The following is a 23,962-nucleotide window of genomic DNA, read 5'->3' on the forward strand; positions in this document are numbered from 1 at the left end:
TGCTTGCTGTTTGGGGTTTTAGGCTGGGTTTCTGTACAGCACTTTGAGATATCAGCTGATGTACGAAGGGCTATATAAACACATTTTATTTGACTTGATTTTGATTTGTGTACTGCAGGTGTGTTAGAGAAGCCTCTAGAGAAGAAGGCAGGGCGTAACTATGCTCCTCCTGGAACCAAGAAACTAATCTACTTCATAGACGACCTCAACATGCCTGAGGTGGATGTGTATGGTACTGTCCAGCCACACACACTCATACGCCAGCACCTGGACTACAACCACTGGTGAGAGGACACACACATACATACACGCACGCACGCACACGCACACTCAAACATCGTTGCATGAACTTGAACTTCTAGTGTGCGTGTGTTTGCGTGTTTATGTGGTCTTGCAGGTATGACAGACAGAGGCTGGTGCTGAAAGAGATCCATAACTGCCAGTACATCACCTGTATGAACCCAACAGCAGGGAGCTTCTCAGTCAACCCCAGACTACAGGTAACACACATATACAGTCAACTCTAGACAACAGTAACACACACACACACAGGCTAACCCCTCTCTCCTCGCTCTCTCTCTCTCAGAGGCATTTCTCAGTGTTTGCGGTTCATTTCCCTAGCGCTGAGGCGCTAGCCACCATCTTCACTAGCATCCTGTCAGCCCATTTCCTCCAGGGGGGCTTCAGCTATGGCGTCTCGCGCTCTATAGGAACACTAATACAGGTATACGTCAGTCTGTCGGTCTATCTGATTATCTGCCTGCCTGTCTGTCTGCCTGTCTGCCAGTCTGTCTGTGTCTCTTTCAGTCTGTCTGTCTGTCACTCAATCTACTTTCCTCCTCCCTCCCTCCATCCATTCTTGTCTTTCTCCAACTGCAGGCAGCCATCTGTCTCCATCAGAAGATCAGTCAGAACTTCCTCCCCACGGCCATACGCTTCCACTATATCTTCAACCTGAGGGACCTCTCCAACATCTTCCAGGTAGCACACACATACATTGAAAAAACATCATCGTCATCATCAATCTTCATCAATATGGATTCATGCCTCTCTATCTCATTCTTTATCTATGACTCCCTCTCGCTCTCGCTCTTTATCTACATCTCCCTCTCTGTGTAGGGTATTCTGTTTGCCCTGCCAGATTGTGTGCGTTACCCCATAGACCTGGTCCATCTGTGGCTCCATGAGTCGTCCCGGGTTTACTCTGACAAACTGATGGAGGAGAAGGATGTGGAACTCTTCAACAAGATCCTACTGGACACTGGCAAGAGATACTTTGAGGTGAGAGACATGTGGCAGCCATCTTCTGGGGTTGTTACAAACAAGACTGCTTGACATATGACTTGATACTCTATTTACTCCATTCACTCATATTTACATCTTGTGTCTCTCTGAAATTGCTTATTGTGTCTCTCTGAAAGTGCATTCGGAAAGTATTCAGACCCCTTCCCTTTTTCCACGTTTTGTCACGCTCCAGCCCTTTTCTAAAATAGATTAAATCAATCTACACGCAACCTCATAATGACTGAGTAAAGGGTCTGAATACTTACGTAAATGTGATATTTCAGTTTAAATGTTTTATACATTTGCAAAAAATTCTAAAAAACTGTTTTTGCGTTGTCATTATCAGTGGCGATTTTAGCATGTAAATCTTGGTGGGGCAAAAAAAAAGTGGGAAGCATGCCAGCAAAGCCACTACACAACACTAAACAATATATGAATTGAAACGGTGACAAACTGTGCCCACAAACTGTTCTGGCCTACATAGAGCTGTCCCAACACCTTACCACTGCTACACCTGGCAGTGAAACAGTTCATTCAGCCTCATTTACTGCCTTCAAAAAACATAGCTGATATGGCTGACTTGCTTAAACAGACGTGGTTTCTACTGACAATTGAGATGTACACGCTATGGCATAAGCGGAACGACAAGCTAATAAGACCTCCCGGGTGGGGCAGTGGTCTAGGGCACTGCATCACAGTGCTAGCTGCGCCACCAGAGTCTCTGGCTTCACGCCCAGGCTGGGCTGGGTTCGCGCCCAGGCTCTGTCGCAGCCGGCCACAACCGGGAGGTCCGTGGGGCGACGCACAATTGGCATAGCGTCGTCCGGGTTAGGGAGGGTTTGGCCGGTAGGGATATCCTTGTCTCACTATGTAAAAAAAAATGTAATAAAATGTATGCACTCTACTGTAAGTCGCTCTGGATAAGAGTGTCTGCTAAATGACTAAAATGTAAATAAGAGGCAATCCGTGATTTTGATTAAGACATTAATGAGCGAGCTAGAACGGACGTAGTCAATATAACTATTTGTTCAGCACTTTTGAAATATACAGCGAAAGAATTTTAAACATGGGCCGTTCTTACAGGGTTCTCCCCGTACACCAAGTCAGAACCGTAGTATAAATAAAGGGGGCATATAATCAGACAATGAACGCTCTTACAATATTCAAGAACAGTAGGCAAAATTAAGAGGTGAAAATAGACAAAATTATTAGGGTGAGGCATATGGGCTTCTAACAGCTTACTACACAACATACACTTAGTATTACTTTCTTAGCTACAGTACACATCTCCCTGGCATATTACATAATTTATGCAGCACCATACAATACATTTTTGGACTCACCTTGTTGTGCTGTGCTCACTTGAACAGGAAGGTGGCGCGGTGGTCCTTTGTGTGCACATTTTGTCATCAACGTCTGGCATTCTCTGGATGTATGGTGCTTTCAAGACAACTGGGAACTAAAAAAAAAGGTTGAATAATGATGACATCAGTGATCTTCAGGTCATAGTTCTAGAAAGAGGCCCGAATTCCGAGTTGGATGAAAGTTCAAAACGTATTTTCCCAGTCGTAGCTCGTTTTTCCCAAGTTCCCAGTTGTCTTGAACTCTTTAAAGCAGATGTTGCAGTTCCGAGTTAACAGTTGTTATGAGCAAGGCACAATTCATGCTTCATTGACAGAATGGCCCATGTTGAATGTTTATAATTTTTAACTAGGAAAAGAGACCCTTAATCTTAGACTTGGGACCACACAACCACTCCACTGAATAGCAGGCTGATGATTGCTTTGCAATCCTTGCAGTTAGCCACTGATTCCTTCCAAACAACTCATTGCTGAATTTGAGATTTCCAACCTGGTGAGCAATCTTTATGTACAATGGCCGATGAGCACTGATACGTTTTATCTATAATTTCTCGTCATTATTTCTCTTCACATGATAAGGATTAAAAAGTATTTGCCAGTAGATTGTTGACTTGATTCATGACGATGACTGCCCGCTAAGTTTTGAAAGTATGATGTTGGCATGATCAGTCCAATCAAAGCTACTGTAGATATATGTGATTTAACAAAGTTGTATCTGTGGCCAATGACCTTGAGCCTTCTTGGATGGGCACTTCTAATGTAACTCTATGGCAGCACCCAAGGGGCTTGAATATTCTAGCTCTACCCTTAGACTTTGTGGTGATGTAGTGTCCCCATGAGTGACAGAGCACTGAGCCAATCACGGCGCTATGCTCCGTATTTTCTGCTGGCTTGCCCCACCACCACAGAAAGCACTGAGCTAGGCTGAAGCACCTGCATTTTGAAGCTGCCTTACTCAAGAAAACAAAAATGAGACCATTTGTATGCAGCTTTATTAAGTCATCGATATATCTTGTTTGCAAGATATTGTTTGCAAACTGATATGTGACACGTATTAATGCCAAGATAGCATGCAGAACAGGAAAGCCCCTCCCCAACATTGTGGGGCTCTGCCCCAACTGCCCTGAATGAGGGGTCGCCACTGGTCATTATGGGGTATTGTGTGTAGATTGATGAGGGGGGGAAACGATTGAATCCATTTTAGAATAAGGCTGTAACGTAACAAAATGTGGAAAAGGTCAAGGGGTCTTAGTACTTTCCGAATGCACTGTACACTTACTGTAAGTGATCTACTGTTCTGTTCAAGTTCTCACTCTGGCTTTGTCTTTTTTCCCGCTCTCGCTCTCACGCTCTCGCTCTCTCGCTCTCTCCCTCCTCTCCCCCCTCTCTATGCAGGGTATAGATGAGTCTGTTTTCATCCACCAGCCCCTGGTGTACTGTCACTTTGCCCATGGGGTGGGGGAGCCCAGGTACCACCAGGCGTCAGACTGGGAGAAGCTCCAGAAGACCCTGACTGATGCTCTGGAACACTACAACGAGCTGCATGCTGTCATGAACCTGGTGCTCTTTGAGGAGGCCATGCAGCATGTGTGAGAGTCACACACACACTGCTCTGTCTGTCGCATTCTCCACTCGCTCAGTCAATCACTAACCTCACTCTGCTCAGTGCGCCACACACACACACACACACACACACACACACACACACACACACACACCCACACACACTTACTTTGCTTATTTTCATGCTGTAGACTGCAGGTAATGCACATACAATCACTCATCACACTGAAATAAGAACACACTCACACCAAGTTGGTATGTCTGTGTCCAGGTGTCGTATCAGTCGTATCCTGGAGGCCCCCCATGGTAATGCTCTGCTGGTGGGGGTGGGAGGCAGTGGGAAGCAGAGTCTGTGTCGCCTCGCTGCCTTCCTCAGTACCCTGGAGGTGTTCCAGATTACACTGAGGAAGGGCTACGGGATACATGACCTACGGGTACGGACTATCGACCAAATAACGGCTAAATACTGCTCCCGGGTGGCGCAGTGGTCTAGGGCACTGCATCGCAGTGCTAGCTGCGCCACCAGAGTCTCTGGGTTCGCGCCCAGGCTGGGCTGGGTTCGCGCCCAGGCTCTGTCGCAGCCGGCCGCAACCTAGAGGTCCGTGGGGCGGCGCACAATTGGCATAGCGTCGTCCGGGTTAGGGAGGGTTTGGCCGGTAGGGATATCCTTGTCTCAGTATGTAAAATGTAATAAAATGTATGCACTCTACTGTAAGTCGCTCTGGATAAGAGCGTCTGCTAAATGACTAAAATGTAAATGTAAATACAACCGATTTTCTGGAAGGTTGAAAGCAAGAACTCTAGATATCTAGATCCTGCTCATCTACACGAACCCCCCCTTCCCTCATCTCTCTCCCTCTTTTTCCCCCTCTCTCTCCCTCGCTCTCTCTGTCTGTAGAGTGATATAGCAGCGCTGTACATCAAGGTGGGGGTGAAGAATATTGGGACAGTCTTCCTCCACACAGATGCCCAGATCCCAGACGAACGCTTCCTAGTCCTCATCAACGACATGCTGGCATCAGGTACGCACCAACACCTCAACCATCAACGACATGCTGGCATCAGGTACGCACCAACACCTCAACCATCAACGACATGCTGGCATCAGGTACGCACCAACACCTCAACCATCAACGACATGCTGGCATCAGGTACGCACCAACACCTCAACCATCAACGACATGCTGGCATCAGGTACGCACCAACACCACACCTCAACCATTAACAACATGCTGGCATCAGGTACGCACCAACACCTCAACCATTAACGACATGCTGGCATCAGGTACGCACCAACACCACACCTCAACCATTAACGACATGCTGGCATCAGGTACGCACCAACACCTCAACCATCAACGACATGCTGGCATCAGGTACGCACCAACACCTCAACCATCAACGACATGCTGGCATCAGGTACGCACCAACACCACACCTCAACCATTAACGACATGCTGGCATCAGGTACGCACCAACACCTCAACCATCAACGACATGCTGGCATCAGGTACGCACCAACACCTCAACCATCAACGACATGCTGGCATCATGTACGCACCTACACCACACCTCAACCATCAATGACATGCTGGCATCAGGTACGCACCTTCACCACATCTCAACCATCAACGACATGCTGGCATCATGTGCCCTGTCTCCTAGGGGACATCCAAAACCTGATCTGTAAGGAGGAAGTGGACATGATCGGGACGCCTCATCCTCTAGCTAGTGTGTTAGTATGCTAGTTTGTGCCCTGTCTCCTAGGGGACATCCCAGACCTGTTCAGTGAGGAGGAAGTGGATATGATCGTGACGTCCATCCGTATGGAGCTAAGAGGACTGGGCCTGATTGACAACAGAGACAACTGCTGGGCCTTCTTCATCGAGAGGATACGGAGGCAGCTCAAGGTCTGTCTACTGGGCTCAATGAGATCAATCAATTAAAGTCAGCTCTATAACAGGAAATGTAATAGGTGGAAGGTGGAAACTATGTGGTATGTTTACAATAAAGTATGCGCAATTTATTTCCTGAAGAGGGAAATGTCAACAGTGACAAATAGCTGGTTTGTCTCTCTCCTCTGTTCTTCTCCCCCCCCCCCCTCGCTACAGGTGGTCCTGTGTTTTTCCCCGGTAGGGTTCACCCTGCGTACCCGTGCTCGTAAGTTCCCGGCCCTGGTCAACTGCACGGCCATAGACTGGTTCCACTCCTGGCCTCAGCTGGCCCTTCAGTCTGTCAGCACCACGTTCATAGAGAAGATACCTGATCTGGAGGTTAACACCAGTCTGAAGACACATCACAATCACATAGACAGTGGAGGATAATTATGGAGAACAGTCATTTGTTTGCATATCCATGTTTTCTCTCTGACCTCTCTAGCCGGATGTCCGTGCGTCCATCAGTGAGTTTATCTCCTACGCCCATACCAGTGTTAACGAGGTGAGAGACTGACAAACAATTTCACTTTACAACAGAAAGGACTTCATTTCAGTGACAGTTGAGTGGATCATCGTAGCTATATAAATCAAGTGACAGATCATTTGAATATAATATTGAAAGTACTTCATTGTCTCGATGTGTTCTAGGTGAGTGTGAAGTACCAGCAGAACGAGAAGCACTTCAACTACACCACTCCCAAGAGCTTCCTGGAGTTCATGAAGCTGTACGGTAACCTACTGGGGACAAAACGCAGAGAGCTCACTCAGAAGATGGAGAGACTGGAGAACGGCCTGCAGAAACTACAGACCACAGCCTCACAGGTCAGTCAGACTCATTTCCCCCCCCCCCACCCCCACACACACACAGGAACACACAGTCTCTCCCTTTCTGCCTCTTCCCTCTCTCTCTCTCTCTCTCTCTCTCTCTCTGATCCATCTCTGTACCTACCTTCCATCCCTATCCACTTCCCCCTTCTCAGGTGGAGGATCTAAAGGCTAAGTTGGCAGTCCAGGAAGTAGAGTTGTGGCAGAGGAACACAGACACAGAGGCTCTCATCTCTAAGATCGGCCAGCAGACAGACAAACTCAACCAGGAGAGGGCTGTGGCAGACGCAGAGGAACAGAGGGTACGAGTGAGCATGTGTGCACGTGAGCCTTGATCAGTTTCAAGGAATCCTCAGAAATCAAAATGGTATTAATTGTAATTATTAGGTAATTGCCATTTTGTCGTGTCATTTCTAAGTTTAAATGTGTAATGTATAAGTGTTTAGTGTGTGGTGCTGTGTGTTGTTGTCCTTAGGTAGGAACCATCCAGGCTGAGGTGACCACGCAGCAACAGCAGAGTGAAGAGGACCTGGCGAAGGCTGAACCTGCCTTACAGGCAGCTAACGCAGCCCTCAACACACTCAACAGGGTAACACACTACAGGCAGCTAACGCAGCCCTCAACACACTCAACAGGGTAACACACAGCTCTACAGGCAGCTAACGCAGCTCTCAACACACTCAACAGGGTAACACACTACAGGCAGCTAACGCAGCTCTCAACACACTCAACAGGGTAACACACAGCTCTACAGGCAGCTAACACAGCTCTCAACACACTCAACAGGGTAACACACAGCTCTACAGGCAGCTAACGCAGCTCTCAACACACTCAACAGGGTAACACACTACAGGCAGCTAACGCAGCCCTCAACACACTCAACAGGGTAACACACTACAGGCAGCTAACGCAGCCCTGAACACACTCAACAGGGTAACACACTACAGGCAGCTAACGCAGCCCTCAACACACTCAACAAGGTAACACACAGCTCTACAGGCAGCTAACGCAGCTCTCAACACACTCAACAGGGTAACACACTACAGGCAGCTAACGCAGCTCTCAACACACTCAACAGGGTAACACACTACAGGCAGCTAACGCAGCTCTCAACACACTCAACAGGGTAACACACTACAGGCAGCTAACGCAGCCCTCAGCACACTCAACAGGGTAACACACTACAGGCAGCTAACGCAGCTCTCAACACACTCAACAGGGTAACACACTACAGGCAGCTAACGCAGCTCTCAACACACTCAACAGGGTAACACACAGCAATACAGGCAGCTAACGCAGCCCTCAACACACTCAACAGGGTAACACACTACAGGCAGCTAACGCAGCCCTCAACACACTCAACAGGGTAACACACAGCTCTACAGGCAGCTAACGCAGCTCTCAACACACTCAACAGGGTAACACACTACAGGCAGCTAACGCAGCTCTCAACACACTCAACAGGGTAACACACTACAGGCAGCTAACGCAGCCCTCAGCACACTCAACAGGGTAACACACTACAGGCAGCTAATGCAGCTCTCAACACACTCAACAGGGTAACACACTACAGGCAGCTAACGCAGCTCTCAACACACTCAACAGGGTAACACACAGCTCTACAGGCAGCTAACGCAGCTCTCAACACACTCAACAGGGTAACACACAACTCTACAGGCAGCTAAACAGCTCTCAACACACTCAACAGGGTAACACACAGCTCTACAGGCAGCTAACGCAGCCCTCAACACACTCAACAGGGTAACACACTACAGGCAGCTAACGCAGCTCTCAACACACTCAACAGGGTAACACACTACAGGCAGCTAACGCAGCCCTCAACACACTCAACAGGGTAACACACTACAGGCAGCTAACGCAGCCCTCAACACACTTAACAGGGTAACACACAGCTCTACAGGCAGCTAACGCAGCTCTCAACACACTCAACAGTGTAACACACTACAGGCAGCTAACGCAGCCCTCAACACACTCAACAGGGTAACACACAGCTCGACAGGCAGCTAACGCAGCCCTCAACACACTCAACAGGGTAACACACTACAGGCAGCTAACGTAGCCCTCAACACACTCAACAGGGTAACACACTACAGGCAGCTAACGCAGCCCTCAACACACTCAACAGGGTAACACACTACAGGCAGCTAACGTAGCCCTCAACACACTCAACAGGGTAACACACTACAGGCAGCTAACGCAGCCCTCAACACACTCAACAGGGTAACACACTACAGGCAGCTAACGCAGCTCTCAACACACTCAACAGGGTAATACACTACAGGCAGCTAACGCAGCCCTCAACACACTCAACAGGGTAACACACTACAGGCAGCTAACACAGCCCTCAACACACTCAACAGGGTAACACACTACAGGCAGCTAACACAGCTCTCAACACACTCAACAGGGTAACACTCTACAGGCAGCTAACGCAGCTCTCAACACACTCAACAGGGTAACACACTACAGGCAGCTAACGCAGCCCTCAACAGGGTAACACACTACAGGCAGCTAACGTAGCCCTCAACACACTCAACAGGGTAACACACAGCTCTACAGGCAGCTAACGCAGCTCTCAACACACTCAACAGTGTAACACACTACAGGCAGCTAACGCAGCTCTCAACACACTCAACAGGGTAACACACTACAGGCAGCTAACGCAGCCCTCAACACACTCAACAGGGTAACACACAGCTCTACAGGCAGCTAACGCAGCTCTCAACACACTCAACAGGGTAACACACTACAGGCAGCTAACGCAGCCCTCAACACACTCAACAGGGTAACACACAGCTCTACAGGCAGCTAACACAGCTCTCAACACACTCAACAGGGTAACACACAGCTCTACAGGCAGCTAACGCAGCTCTCAACACACTCAACAGGGTAACACACTACAGGCAGCTAACGCAGCTCTCAACACACTCAACAGGGTAACACACTACAGGCAGCTAACGCAGCCCTCAACACACTCAACAGGGTAACACACTACAGGCAGGTAACGCAGCTCTCAACACACTCAACAGGGTAACACACAGCTCTACAGGCAGCTAACGCAGCCCTCAACACACTCAACAGGGTAACCCACAGCTCTACAGGCAGCTAACGCAGCTCTCAACACACTCAACAGGGTAACACAGCTTTACAGGCAGCTAACGCAGCCCTCAACACACTCAACAGGGTAACACACAGCTCTACAGGCAGCTAACGCAGCCCTCAACACACTCAACAGGGTAACACACAACTCTACAGGCAGCTAACGCAGCTCTCAACACACTCAACAGGGTAACACACAGCTCTACAGGCAGCTAAACAGCCCTCAACACACTCAACAGGGTAACACACTACAGGCAGCTAACGCAGCTCTCAACACACTCAACAGGGTAACACTCTACAGGCAGCTAACGCAGCTCTCAACACACTCAACAGGGTAACACACTACAGGCAGCTAACGCAGCCCTCAACACACTCAACAGGGTAAAACACAGCTCTACAGGCAGCTAACGCAGCCCTCAACACACTCAACAGGGTAACACACTACAGGCAGCTAACGCAGCTCTCAACACACTCAACAGGGTAACACACTACAGGCAGCTAACACAGCTCTCAACACACTCAACAGGGTAACACACTACAGGCAGCTAACGCAGCCCTCAACACACTCAACAGGGTAACACACTACAGGCAGCTAACGCAGCCCTCAACACACTCAACAGGGTAACACACTACAGGCAGCTAACGCAGCCCTCAACACACTCAACAGGGTAACACAGTACAGGCAGCTAACGCAGCCCTCAACACACTCAACAGGGTAACACACTACAGGCAGCTAACACAGCCCTCAACACACTCAACAGGGTAACACACAGCTCTACAGGCAGCTAACGCAGCCCTCAACACACTCAACAGGGTAACACACAACTCTACAAGCAGCTAACGCAGCTCTCAACACACTCAACAGGGTAACACACAGCTCTACAGGCAGCTAACACAGCCCTCAACACACTCAACAGGGTAACACACAGCAATACAGGCAGCTAACGCAGCCCTCTACACACTCAACAGGGTAACACACTACAGGCAGCTAACGCAGCCCTCAACACACTCAACAGGGTAACACACTACAGGCAGCTAACGCAGCCCTCAACACACTCAACAGGGTAACACACTACAGGCAGCTAACACAGCCCTCAACACACTCAACAGGGTAACACACAACTCTACAGGCAGCTAAACAGCCCTCAACACACTCAACAGGGTAACACACAGCTCTACAGGCAGCTAACGCAGCCCTCAACACACTCAACAGGGTAACACACTACAGGCAGCTAACACAGCCCTCAACACACTCAACAGGGTAACACACAACTCTACAGGCAGCTAAACAGCCCTCAATACACTCAACAGGGTCACACACAACTCTACAGGCAGCTAAACAGCCCTCAACACAGTCAACAGGGTAACACACAACACTACAGGCAGCTAATGCAGCTCTCAACACACTCAACAGGGTAACACACTACAGGCAGCTAAACAGCTCTCAACACACTCAACAGGGTAACACACAGCTCTACAGGCAGCTAACGCAGCCCTCAACACACTCAACAGGGTAACACACTACAGGCAGCTAACGCAGCCCTCAACACACTCAACAGGGTAACACACTACAGGCAGCTAACGCAGCCCTCAACACACTCAACAGGGTAACACACTACAGGCAGCTAACGCAGCTCTCAACACACTCAACAGGGTAACACACTACAGGCAGCTAACGCAGCTCTCAACACACTCAACAGGGTAACACACTACAGGCAGCTAACGCAGCCCTCAACACACTCAACAGGGTAACACACTACAGGCAGCTAACGCAGCTCTCAACACACTCAACAGGGTAACACACTACAGGCAGCTAACGCAGCTCTCAACACACTCAACAGGGTAACACACTACAGGCAGCTAACGCAGCTCTCAACACACTCAACAGGGTAACACACTACAGGCAGCTAACGCAGCCCTCAACACACTCAACAGGGTAACACAATACAGGCAGCTAACGCAGCCCTCAACACACTCAACAGGGTAACACACTACAGGCAGCTAACGCAGCCCTCAACACACTCAACAGGGTAACACACTACAGGCAGCTAACGCAGCTCTCAACACACTCAACAGGGTAACACACTACAGGCAGCTAACGCAGCTCTCAACACACTCAACAGGGTAACACACTACAGGCAGCTAAACAGCCCTCAACACACTCAACAGGGTAACACAGTACAGGCAGCTAACGCAGCCCTCAACACACTCAACAGGGTAACACACTACAGGCAGCTAAACAGCCCTCAACACACTCAACAGGGTAACACACAGCTCTACAGGCAGCTAACGCAGCCCTCAACACACTCAAAAGGGTAACACACTACAGGCAGCTAACACAGCCGTCAACACACTCAACAGGGTAACACACAACTCTACAGGCAGCTAAACAGCCCTCAATACACTCAACAGGGTAACACACAACTCTACAGGCAGCTAAACAGCCCTCAAGACAGTCAACAGGGTAACACACAACACTACAGGCAGCTAATGCAGCTCTCAACACACTCAACAGGGTAACACACTACAGGCAGCTAAACAGCTCTCAACACACTCAACAGGGTAACACACAGCTCTACAGGCAGCTAACGCAGCCCTCAACACACTCAACAGGGTAACACACTACAGGCAGCTAACGCAGCCCTCAACACACTCAACAGGGTAACACACTACAGGCAGCTAACGCAGCCCTCAACACACTCAACAGGGTAACACACTACAGGCAGCTAACGCAGCTCTCAACACACTCAACAGGGTAACACACTACAGGCAGCTAACGCAGCCCTCAACACACTCAACAGGGTAACACACTACAGGCAGCTAACGCAGCTCTCAACACACTCAACAGGGTAACACACTACAGGCAGCTAAACAGCCCTCAACACACTCAACAGGGTAACACAGTACAGGCAGCTAACGCAGCTCTCAACACACTCAACAGGGTAACACAGTACAGGCAGCTAACGCAGCCCTCAACACACTCAACAGGGTAACACACTACAGGCAGCAAACACAGCCCTCAACACACTCAACAGGGTAACACACAGCTCTACAGGCAGCTAACGCAGCTCTCAACACACTCAACAGGGTAACACAGTACAGGCAGCTAACGCAGCCCTCAACACACTCAACAGGGTAACACACTACAGGCAGCAAACACAGCCCTCAACACACTCAACAGGGTAACACACAACTCTACAGGCAGCTAACGCAGCCCTCAACACACTCAACAGGGTAACACACAGCTCTACAGGCAGCTAACGCAGCCCTCAACACACTCAACAGGGTAACACACAGCTCTACAGGCAGCTAACACAGCCCTCAACACACTCAACAGGGTAACACACAGCTCTACAGGCAGCTAACGCAGCTCTCAACACACTCAACAGGGTAACACAGTACAGGCAGCTAACGCAGCCCTCAACACACTCAACAGGGTAACACACTACAAGCAGCTAACGCAGCCCTCAACACACTCAACAGGGTAACACACAGCTCTACAGGCAGCTAACACAGCCCTCAACACACTCAACAGGATAACACACAGCCCTACAGGCAGCTAACGCAGCTCTCAACACACTCAACAGGGTAACACACAGCTCTACAGGCAGCTAACGCAGCTCTCAACACACTCAACAGGGTAACACACAGCTCTACAGGCAGCTAACACAGCCCTCAACACACTCAACAGGGTAACACACTACAGGCAGCTAACGCAGCTCTCAACACACTCAACAGGGTAACACACTACAGGCAGCTAACGTAGCCCTCAACACACTCAACAGGGTAACACAGCTCTACAGGCAGCTAACGCAGCTCTCAACACACTCAACAGGGTAACACACTACAGGCAGCTAACGCAGCTCTCAACACACTCAACAGGGTAACACACTACAGGCAGCTAACGCAGCCCTCAACACACTCAACAGGGTAACACACTACAGGCAGCTAACACAGCTCTCAACACACTCAACAGGGTAACACACTACAGGCAGCTAACGCAGCACTCAACACACTCAACAGGGTAACACACTACAGGCAGCTATCGCAGCTCTCAACACACTCAACAGGGTAACACACAGCTCTACAGGCAGCTAACGCAGCTCTCAACACACTCAACAGGGTAACACAGTACAGGCAGCTAACGCAGCCCTCAACACACTCAACAGGGTAACACACTACAGGCAGCAAACACAGCCCTCAACACACTCAACAGGGTAACACACAACTCTACAGGCAGCTAACGCAGCCCTCAACACACTCAACAGGGTAACACACAGCTCTACAGGCAGCTAACGCAGCCCTCAACACACTCAACAGGGTAACACACAGCTCTACAGGCAGCTAACACAGCCCTCAACACACTCAACAGGGTAACACACAGCTCTACAGGCAGCTAACGCAGCTCTCAACACACTCAACAGGGTAACACACTACAGGCAGCTAACGCAGCCCTCAACACACTCAACAGGGTAACACACTACAAGCAGCTAACGCAGCCCTCAACACACTCAACAGGGTAACACACAGCTCTACAGGCAGCTAACACAGCCCTCAACACACTCAACAGGATAACACACAGCCCTACAGGCAGCTAACGCAGCTCTCAACACACTCAACAGGGTAACACACAGCTCTACAGGCAGCTAACGCAGCTCTCAACACACTCAACAGGGTAACACACAGCTCTACAGGCAGCTAACACAGCCCTCAACACACTCAACAGGGTAACACACTACAGGCAGCTAACGCAGCTCTCAACACACTCAACAGGGTAACACACTACAGGCAGCTAACGTAGCCCTCAACACACTCAACAGGGTAACACAGCTCTACAGGCAGCTAACGCAGCTCTCAACACACTCAACAGGGTAACACACTACAGGCAGCTAACGCAGCTCTCAACACACTCAACAGGGTAACACACTACAGGCAGCTAACGCAGCCCTCAACACACTCAACAGGGTAACACACTACAGGCAGCTAACACAGCTCTCAACACACTCAACAGGGTAACACACTACAGGCAGCTAACGCAGCACTCAACACACTCAACAGGGTAACACACTACAGGCAGCTATCGCAGCTCTCAACACACTCAACAGGGTAACACACAGCTCTACAGGCAGCTAACGCAGCCCTCAACACACTCAACAGGGTAACACACTACAGGCAGCTAACGCAGCTCTCAACACACTCAACAGGGTAACACACAGCTCTACAGGCAGCTAACGCAGCCCTCAACACACTCAACAGGGTAACACACTACAGGCAGCTAACACAGCTCTCAACACACTCAACAGGGTAACACACTACAGGCAGCTAACGCAGCCCTCAACACACTCAACAGGGTAACACACTACAGGCAGCTAACGCAGCCCTCAACACACTCAACAGGGTAACACACAGCTCTACAGGCAGCTAACGCAGCTCTCAACACACTCAACAGGGTAACACACTACAGGCAGCTAACACAGCCCTCAACACACTCAACAGGGTAACACACAGCTCTACAGGCAGCTAACGCAGCTCTCAACACACTCAACAGGGTAACACACTACAGGCAGCTAACGCAGCCCTCAACACACTCAACAGGGTAACACACAGCTCTACAGGCAGCTAACGCAGCTCTCAACACACTCAACAGGGTAACACACTACAGGCAGCTAACACAGCCCTCAACACACTCAACAGGGTAACACACAGCTCTACAGGCAGCTAACGCAGCTCTCAACACACTCAACAGGGTAACACACTACAGGCAGCTAACGCAGCCCTCAACACACTCAACAGGGTAACACACAGCTCTACAGGCAGCTAACGCAGCTCTCAACACACTCAACAGGGTAACACACTACAGGCAGCTAACACAGCCCTCAACACACTCAACAGGGTAACACACTACAGGCAGCAAACACAGCCCTCAACACACTCAACAGGGTAACACACTACAGGCAGCTCTGAACTCATTTTCACACAAAAAAAAACATACATGATTTGAATCATTAACTTAATACATGACTGAAGGCCAAATGCAGTCATCAATGTGATTTTCCTGTGTTTTATATATATTTACACAATATGAGTTTGGAATAATAGGGTGAAATTGTGAAGATGATTATGCCCTTTTAGTGTAAGAGCTGTATGAAAAGACTGCCTGAAATTTCAGCCTGTTGTGGTGGAATGGAGTATCGGCCTGCCTGGTGACATCAGGTGGTAACTTAGTTATTAGACCAATAAGAAAGAGAATTCCAAACCTCTCTTCCAATAACGGCTCATTTTCAGTTTTCCCCTCCCCAGTTAGACCACTCCCAGACAGCCCTAGCAAAATTCTTGCTTGAGAAATTGCTCTTTGCTAATAAGCTAATTTTCTTTTACCATTTTAATTTAAAACAATAACAAAAAGGTACTTAATTGCTACCCATTTAAAAAACGATAAGGCTCAAGACGAAAGCCTTGAGGCCGATACGTAAAGCTTAATAAAGAGCAGTCATACTAGCAAGAGCAGTTTGCAGGTTTCTTCTTTTTCTCTCACCTTATTCAACTGTTACCAGGCACCTGCAACAAAGATAGCTCAGATGTGCGAGTGCCTTTTGAATTTGACTTATTTCCTACCCAGAAATGATTTGATATTGAGATATATTGGACCTTTAATACATGACGTTTTTTACGTCATGTGATTCCTAAAATTGTGTGTCCTCCCCCTAGCTGAACCTGACAGAGTTGAAGACGTTCCCTAACCCCCCAGCCATAGTGACTAACGTGTCTGCTGCTGTCATGGTGCTACTGGCTCCTCATGGTAAATTGCCCAAAGACCGCAGCTGGAAGGCAGCGAAAGTAGTCATGAGCAAGGTCAGTCTTGGTGTGTCTTGTCCTGTCTGTGTGACCGTGTGTGTAAGGAGCATATCCCAGAGGTGACGGTTTGTCTGTCTGGCCGTCCGTGTGTCTGTGTCACTTTGTGTTAACGGGAGTGTTTCAGAGTGTTTCAGAGTGTTTCAGAGTGTGCACGCCCATGTGTGTGTCTATACCCAGGTGGATGACTTCCTACAGGCGTTGGTGAACTTCGACAAGGAACACGTCCCGGAATCGACAGTGAGGTGCGTGAGAGATGAGTACCTCCGTGACCCAGAGTTTAACCCTGAGTTTGTCAGACTCAAATCATCTGCCGCCGCCGGTCTCTGTGCCTGGGTCCTCAACATCATACGCTTCCACGAGGTACACTCCACACACACCAATACACAATGCTGTATACACTCCACACACACCAATACACAATGCTGTATACACCCCACACACACTAATACACAATGCTGTATACACCCCACACACACCAATACACAATGCTGTATACACTCCACACACACTAATACACAATGCTGTATACACCCCACACACACCAATACACAATGCTGTATACACTCCACACACACTAATACACAATGCTGTATACACCCCACACACACTAATACACAATGCTGTATACACTCCACACACACCAATACACAATGCTGTATACACCCCACACACACCAATACACAATGCTGTATACACTCCACACACACTAATACACAATGCTGTATACACTCCACACACTCCACACACAATGCTGTATACACTCCACACACACCAATACACAATGCTGTATACACCCCACACACACCAATACACAATGCTGTATACACCCCACACACACTAATACACAATGCTGTATACACCCCACACACACTAATACACAATGCTGTATACACCCCACACACACTAATACACAATGCTGTATACACCCCACACACACTAATACACAATGCTGTATACACCCCACACACACTAATACACAATGCTGTATACACTCCACACACACTAATACACAAAGCTGTATACACCCCACACACACTAATACACAATGCTGTATACACCCCACACACACTAATACACAATGCTGTATACACCCCACACACACTAATACACAATGCTGTATACACCCCACACACACCAATACACAATGCTGTATACACCCCACACACACCAATACAAAATGCTGTATACACCCCACACACACTAATACACAATGCTGTATACACCCCACACACACTAATACACAATGCTGTATACACTCCACACACACTAATACACAATGCTGTATACACCCCACACACACTAATACACAATGCTGTATACACCCCACACACACTAATACACAATGCTGTATACACCCCACACACACTAATACACAATGCTGTATACACTCCACACACACCAATACACAATGCTGTATACACCCCACACACACCAATACACACTACTGTATACAACCCACACACACTAATACACAATACTGTATACACCCCACACAGACAACAATACACCATACTGTATACACCACACACACAAATACATCATACTGTATACCCCACACACACACACACACACACACACACACTAATACACCATACTGCAGACTCCACACTCGCGCACATACACACACTAATACACCATGCTGTATACACCACACACACACTAAAACACCATACTGTATACACCAGACACACTAATACATAATACTGTATACACCACACACACACTAATACACAATACTGTATACACCACACACACACTAAAACACCATACTGTATACACCAGACACACTAATACACAATACTGTATACACCACACACACACTAAAACACCATACTGTATACACCAGACACACACTAATACACCGCACTGTATACACCACACACACACACACACACACACACACACACACACACACACACACACACACACACACTAATACACTGGACTGTATACACCACATACACACTAATACACCATACTTTATACACCACACATACTCTAATACACCATTCTGTATATAGATGCACACACACAAACTGAACACGTACAGTTGAAGTCGGAAGTTTACATACACCTTAGCCAAATACATTTAAAATCAGTTTTTCACAATTCCTGACATTTAATCCTAGTAAAAATTCCCTATCTTAGGTCAGTTAGGATTACCACTTTATTTTAAGAATGTGAAATGTCAGAATAATAGTAGAGAGAATGATTTATTTCAGGTTTTATTTATTTCATCACATTCCCAGTGGGTCAGAAGTTTACATACACTCAATTAATATTTGGTAGCATTGCCTTTAAATTGTTTAACTTGGGTCAAACGTTTTGGGTAGCCTTCCACAAGCTTCCCACAATAAGTTACTCCTGACAGAACTGGTGTAACTGAGTCAGGTTTGTAGGCCTCCTTGCTCGCACACGCTTTTTCAGTTCTGCCCACAAATGTTCTATAGGATTGAGGTCAGGGCTTTGTGATGGCCACTCCAATACCTTGATTTTGTTGTCCTTAAGCCATTTTGCCACAACTTTGGAAGTATGCTTGGGGTCATTGTCCATTTGGAAGACTCATTTGCGACCAAGCTTTAACTTCCTGACTGATGTCTTGAGATGTTGCTTCAATATATCCACATAATTTTCCTTCCTCATGATGCCATCTATTTTGTGAAGTGCACCAGTCCCTCCTGCAGCAAAGCACCCCCCCCCCCCCCCCCGCCCACGATGCTGCCATCCCTGTGCTTCACGGTTGGGATGGTGTTCTTCGGCTTGCAAGCATCCCCCTTTTTCCTCCAAACATAACGATGGTCATTATGGCCAAACAGTTCTATTTTTGTTTCATCAGATTAGAGGACATTTCTCCAAAAAGTACAATCTTTGTCCCCATGTGAAGTTGCAAACCGCAGTCTGGCTTTTTTATGGCCGTTTTGGTGCAGTGGCTTCTTCCTTGCGGAGCGACATTTCAGGTCATGTCGATATAGGACTTGTTTAACTGTACATATAGATACTTTTGTACCTGTTTCCTCCAGCATCTTCACAAGGTCCTTTGCTGTTGTTCTGTGATTGATTTGCATTTAGTACGTTCATCTCTAGGAGACAGAACGCGTCTCCTTCCTGAGCGTTATGACGGCTATGTGATCCCTTGGTGTTTATACTTGCGTACTATTGTTTGTACAGATGAACGTGGTACCTTCATGCTACAATTTTTTTTCTGACGTCTTGGCTGATTTCTTTTGTTTTTCCCATGATGTCAAGCAAAGAGGCACTGAGTTTGAAGGTAGGCCTTGAAATACATCCACAGGTGCACCTCCAATTGACTCAAATTATGTCAATAAGCCTATCTGAAGCTTCTAAAGCCATGACATAATTTTCTGGAATTTTCCAAGCTGTTTAAAGGCACAGTCAACTTAGTGTATGTAAACTTCTGACCCACTGGAATTGTGATACAGTGAATTATAAGTGAAATAATCTGTCTGTAAACAATTCTTGTAAAAATGACTTGTGTTACGCACAACGTAGATGTCCTAACCGACTTGCCAACACTATAGTTTGTTAACAAGATATTTGTGGAGTGGTTGAAAATGAGTTTTAATGACTCCAACCTAAGTGTATGTAAACTTCCGACTTCAACTGTAACTGCATGTATAATGACCAAATGCAGTCTTACCTCTGGTCCATTTGATATGCAGCACCTGATCAAAGCTATGGAAGAATACTGTTCTTTAGCTTGTGTTATTTTTTTCTCACATTCTTATTTTCCTTTTCTCTCCTACTGCTATACATAGATGTATGTAAGTATCTCTCTCACCTAATAGCCTGAGGTTGGCTACCACACGTCTTTTAAGATACTGTATTACCCTTGTGGATGTTTGCAACTTAAACTGATGTTATGGAATGTGCATTTGTGAGCGTGCCTGTTTCCTCCCCAGGTGTTCTGTGAGGTGGAGGTGAAGAAGCTGTGTCTGTCTCAGGCTAATGCTGACCTGGCTGAGGCTGCAGACAAACTAGAAGCCATTAGGAAGAAACTAGCTGTGGGTCTCTCTCTCTCTCTCTCTATCTCTCTCTCTCTCTCTCTCTCTCTCTCTCACACACACACACATTTTCCCTTAACTGTGTGTGTGCGCGTGTGTGTGTGTGCGCGTGTGTAGGAGTTGGACTGTAGTCTGGACACCCTGACTGCTGCGTTTGAGAAGGCTACCTCTGAGAAGCTTCGCTGTCAGGACGAGGTCAACCACACCAACAAGACCATCGAACTGGCCAATCGCCTCGTCAAAGGACTCGAGGTGAGGAGCTGGAGGACCAATAACAGCTCAGTTAGTTTGTTGTCATGCTACCTCCGAAAGTTTCCAAACATTAACAGTACGTGTTTTCCATTGGTGGATAATGTGTGTGTGTGTGTGTGTGTTTCAGTCGGAGAATGTGCGTTGGGCCCACTCTGTAGCCGGGTACCATGAGCAGGAGGAGACTCTGTGTGGAGACATTCTGCTGACTGCAGCCTTCATCTCCTACGCCGGATCCTTCTCTAAGAAGTACCGCAGAGAACTACTGGAGAACCTCTGGATGCCCTTCCTACGTGGCCAGAAGGTCCTTCTCTCCTCTCATCTCTTACTCTCTCTCTCTCTTATGCTCCCCCTCTCCTATTCCCCTCCCTCTCTCAGATCCCCATCCCCATGACAGAGGGGTTAGATCCAGTGTGTATGCTAACACACCTCTCCTCCTCTCATCTCCTCCCTCTCTCAGATCCCCATCCCCATGACAGAGGGGTTAGATCCAGTGTGTATGCTGACACACCTCTCCTCCTCTCATCTCCTCCCTCTCTCAGATCCCCATCCCCATGACGGAGGGGTTAGATCCAGTGTGTATGCTGACTGATGATGCTACCGTGGCTCAGTGGAACAACGAGGGGTTGCCGGGAGACAAGATGTCCACTCAGAACGCCACCATCCTCACCAACTGTGAGCGTAGAGAATGTTTTATACTTTCTACACCTTTATGTCCATGCTACAGATGTAAGATCTTAATATGATCACACTGTTGCAGGAGAACATTCCTGCCATTTGACGTTTAACAGGGCTTCTGAAGTTTATAATTTGTACTTGGACATTTCAGTCTTGATTCTCCCTTACAGAAATGTCCATTAATTATAGTAACTCACATTTCCTGTTGATGCAGGATTATGCTGTAGCAAACTGGCTCAGATTAAGATCCTATATCTGTAAACGTATTGCAATTGCAACATGTTCCTCCTTTGTGTGCTCCCAGGTGAACGCTGGCCACTGCTTATTGACCCCCAACTGCAGGGCATCAAGTGGATCAAGATTCGTTATGGCAACAGCCTCAAGGTGGTCAGCCTGGGAGAGAAAGGGTGAGATTGCTCTCTTCTCCTCTGTGTCGTCCCTCCATCCTATTCTCCCCTCTCCTGAATGGATCTCCCAAATAGATGTATCTGTTAAGCTTGCTCTCTCTTCAGGTATGTTCGATGTGTTCTACCTAATGCCCATTTCCCCAGGTATGTGGATGTGATAGAGCAGGCTGTTGTGACAGGAGACACTGTCCTCATCGAGAATCTGGAGGAGTCCATCGACCCTGTCATAGACCCTCTACTGGGACGGCACACTATCAAGAAGGGCAGGTAACATATACACACACACACACACACACACCACATCATCATCAAAAGGGCAGGTAATGCACACTCCTCCTCTCTCCCTCTCGCCCTCTCTCTCTCCCAGTTGTATAAAGGTGGGGGATAAAGAGTGTTTCTTCCACCCAGCGTTCAGACTGATCCTCCACACTAAGCTGGCTAACCCCCACTATAAGCCTGAGATCCAGGCCCAGACCACCCTCATCAACTTCACTGTTACAAGAGACGGCCTGGAGGACCAGCTGCTGGCCCAGGTGGTCAATCTGGAGAGGCCCGACCTCGAGCACCTCAAGGTGGGATAGATGGCTATGTCCCCTGTCCGTTCTGGCTCTCTCAGCTTCTTCCTTCTTGACCTCACACGGTCACAAAATGACACTTGAAGTCTGGTTGTGGTCGGTTTCTGCATAGTCGTGGTCCTGTATGGCTCCGTCGGTAGTAAGGTAGGGTGCTTATAACACCAGGGTCGTGGGTTTGATTCCCGGGGCCACCCACATGTTGCGAAATGATTTATTTGAGTAAAGTTTGTTTGTTATGTTGCGGTTGTGTTGTGGTTGCATAACGGTTGTATAACAGTTGTTGAACGGTTGTGTTGTGGTTGTATAACGGTTGTGTCGCGGTCGCAGAGTGACCTGACCAAGCAGCAGAACCTGTTCAAGATAGAGCTGAAGCTGTTGGAGGACGAGCTGCTGGGCCGTCTCTCTGCTGCCGAGAGCAACTTCCTAGGCGACAACGTCCTGGTGGAGAAACTAGAGACCACCAAGCACACGGCCGCAGAGATCGAGATGAAGGTGAGACAGAGACAGAGGTTAAGGATAAAGAAAGAGAACTTAGACCGACTAAATAGCCAAACTGTGCTATATCTCTTGGTCCTGATTGCTAATATGCTAATATGCTAATATGGGACGTAGGTGCTGGAGGCGAAGGTGAACGAGGTGAAGATCAACGAGGCCCGAGAACACTACCGCCCCGTAGCAGTCAGATCCTCTCTGCTCTACTTCATCATGAACGACCTCAACAAGATCAACCCCATGTACCAGTTCAGCCTCAAGGTTACCAGCAGCACTTTTTTATTTGATTGAACCTTTATTTATACAGGTACCTGTCCAAATGGACCAGTACAGACCAGTTAACAACTGGATTACAGCGTTCTAGCTTATTCAGGCTTTTGTCTTTCACTGTCTCCCTCCCTGTAGGCGTTCAACGTGGTGTTCCACAAGGCGGTGGAGCAGGCAGAGGTGTGTGAGGACGTGAGGGGCAGAGTCAACACTCTAATAGACGGCATCACCTACTCCACCTTCAACTACATCAGCAGAGGCCTGTTTGAGAGAGACAAACTCACCTTCACCGCTCAGCTCGCCTTCCAGGTGTGTCTGTGTGTCTGT

General features: G+C 48.1%; 2 protein-coding genes across 2 annotated transcripts in view; both read left to right on the top strand.

Moving 5' to 3' along the window:
- Nucleotides 1-23,290, top strand: part of LOC129824499 (dynein axonemal heavy chain 11-like) — a 38,874-nt gene extending 15,584 nt beyond the window's left edge. The window contains exons 27-50 of the mRNA XM_055884197.1: nucleotides 119-284; nucleotides 398-500; nucleotides 587-724; nucleotides 880-981; nucleotides 1,120-1,281; nucleotides 4,041-4,234; nucleotides 4,480-4,642; nucleotides 5,107-5,230; nucleotides 5,976-6,118; nucleotides 6,320-6,481; nucleotides 6,588-6,647; nucleotides 6,794-6,967; nucleotides 7,126-7,272; nucleotides 7,446-7,559; nucleotides 16,799-16,942; nucleotides 17,123-17,305; nucleotides 20,866-20,967; nucleotides 21,085-21,219; nucleotides 21,347-21,520; nucleotides 21,759-21,891; nucleotides 22,199-22,301; nucleotides 22,446-22,568; nucleotides 22,669-23,020; nucleotides 23,204-23,290. Coding sequence (XP_055740172.1) covers nucleotides 119-284; nucleotides 398-500; nucleotides 587-724; nucleotides 880-981; nucleotides 1,120-1,281; nucleotides 4,041-4,234; nucleotides 4,480-4,642; nucleotides 5,107-5,230; nucleotides 5,976-6,118; nucleotides 6,320-6,481; nucleotides 6,588-6,647; nucleotides 6,794-6,967; nucleotides 7,126-7,272; nucleotides 7,446-7,559; nucleotides 16,799-16,942; nucleotides 17,123-17,305; nucleotides 20,866-20,967; nucleotides 21,085-21,219; nucleotides 21,347-21,520; nucleotides 21,759-21,891; nucleotides 22,199-22,301; nucleotides 22,446-22,568; nucleotides 22,669-22,882 — 3,263 coding nt within the window. The 3' untranslated portion in view covers nucleotides 22,883-23,020; nucleotides 23,204-23,290. The remainder of the gene's footprint in view (nucleotides 1-118; nucleotides 285-397; nucleotides 501-586; nucleotides 725-879; nucleotides 982-1,119; nucleotides 1,282-4,040; nucleotides 4,235-4,479; nucleotides 4,643-5,106; nucleotides 5,231-5,975; nucleotides 6,119-6,319; nucleotides 6,482-6,587; nucleotides 6,648-6,793; nucleotides 6,968-7,125; nucleotides 7,273-7,445; nucleotides 7,560-16,798; nucleotides 16,943-17,122; nucleotides 17,306-20,865; nucleotides 20,968-21,084; nucleotides 21,220-21,346; nucleotides 21,521-21,758; nucleotides 21,892-22,198; nucleotides 22,302-22,445; nucleotides 22,569-22,668; nucleotides 23,021-23,203) is intronic.
- LOC129824295 (dynein axonemal heavy chain 11-like) overlaps nucleotides 23,225-23,962 on the top strand; it is a 66,515-nt gene continuing 65,777 nt past the window's right edge. The window contains exons 1-3 of the mRNA XM_055883844.1: nucleotides 23,225-23,368; nucleotides 23,489-23,629; nucleotides 23,774-23,944. Of these exons, the coding sequence (XP_055739819.1) occupies nucleotides 23,363-23,368; nucleotides 23,489-23,629; nucleotides 23,774-23,944 (318 nt within the window). The 5' untranslated portion in view covers nucleotides 23,225-23,362. The remainder of the gene's footprint in view (nucleotides 23,369-23,488; nucleotides 23,630-23,773; nucleotides 23,945-23,962) is intronic.

This window comes from Salvelinus fontinalis, chromosome 26, assembly GCF_029448725.1.
Source record: "Salvelinus fontinalis isolate EN_2023a chromosome 26, ASM2944872v1, whole genome shotgun sequence".
Classification (NCBI taxonomy): Eukaryota; Metazoa; Chordata; class Actinopteri; order Salmoniformes; family Salmonidae; genus Salvelinus; species Salvelinus fontinalis.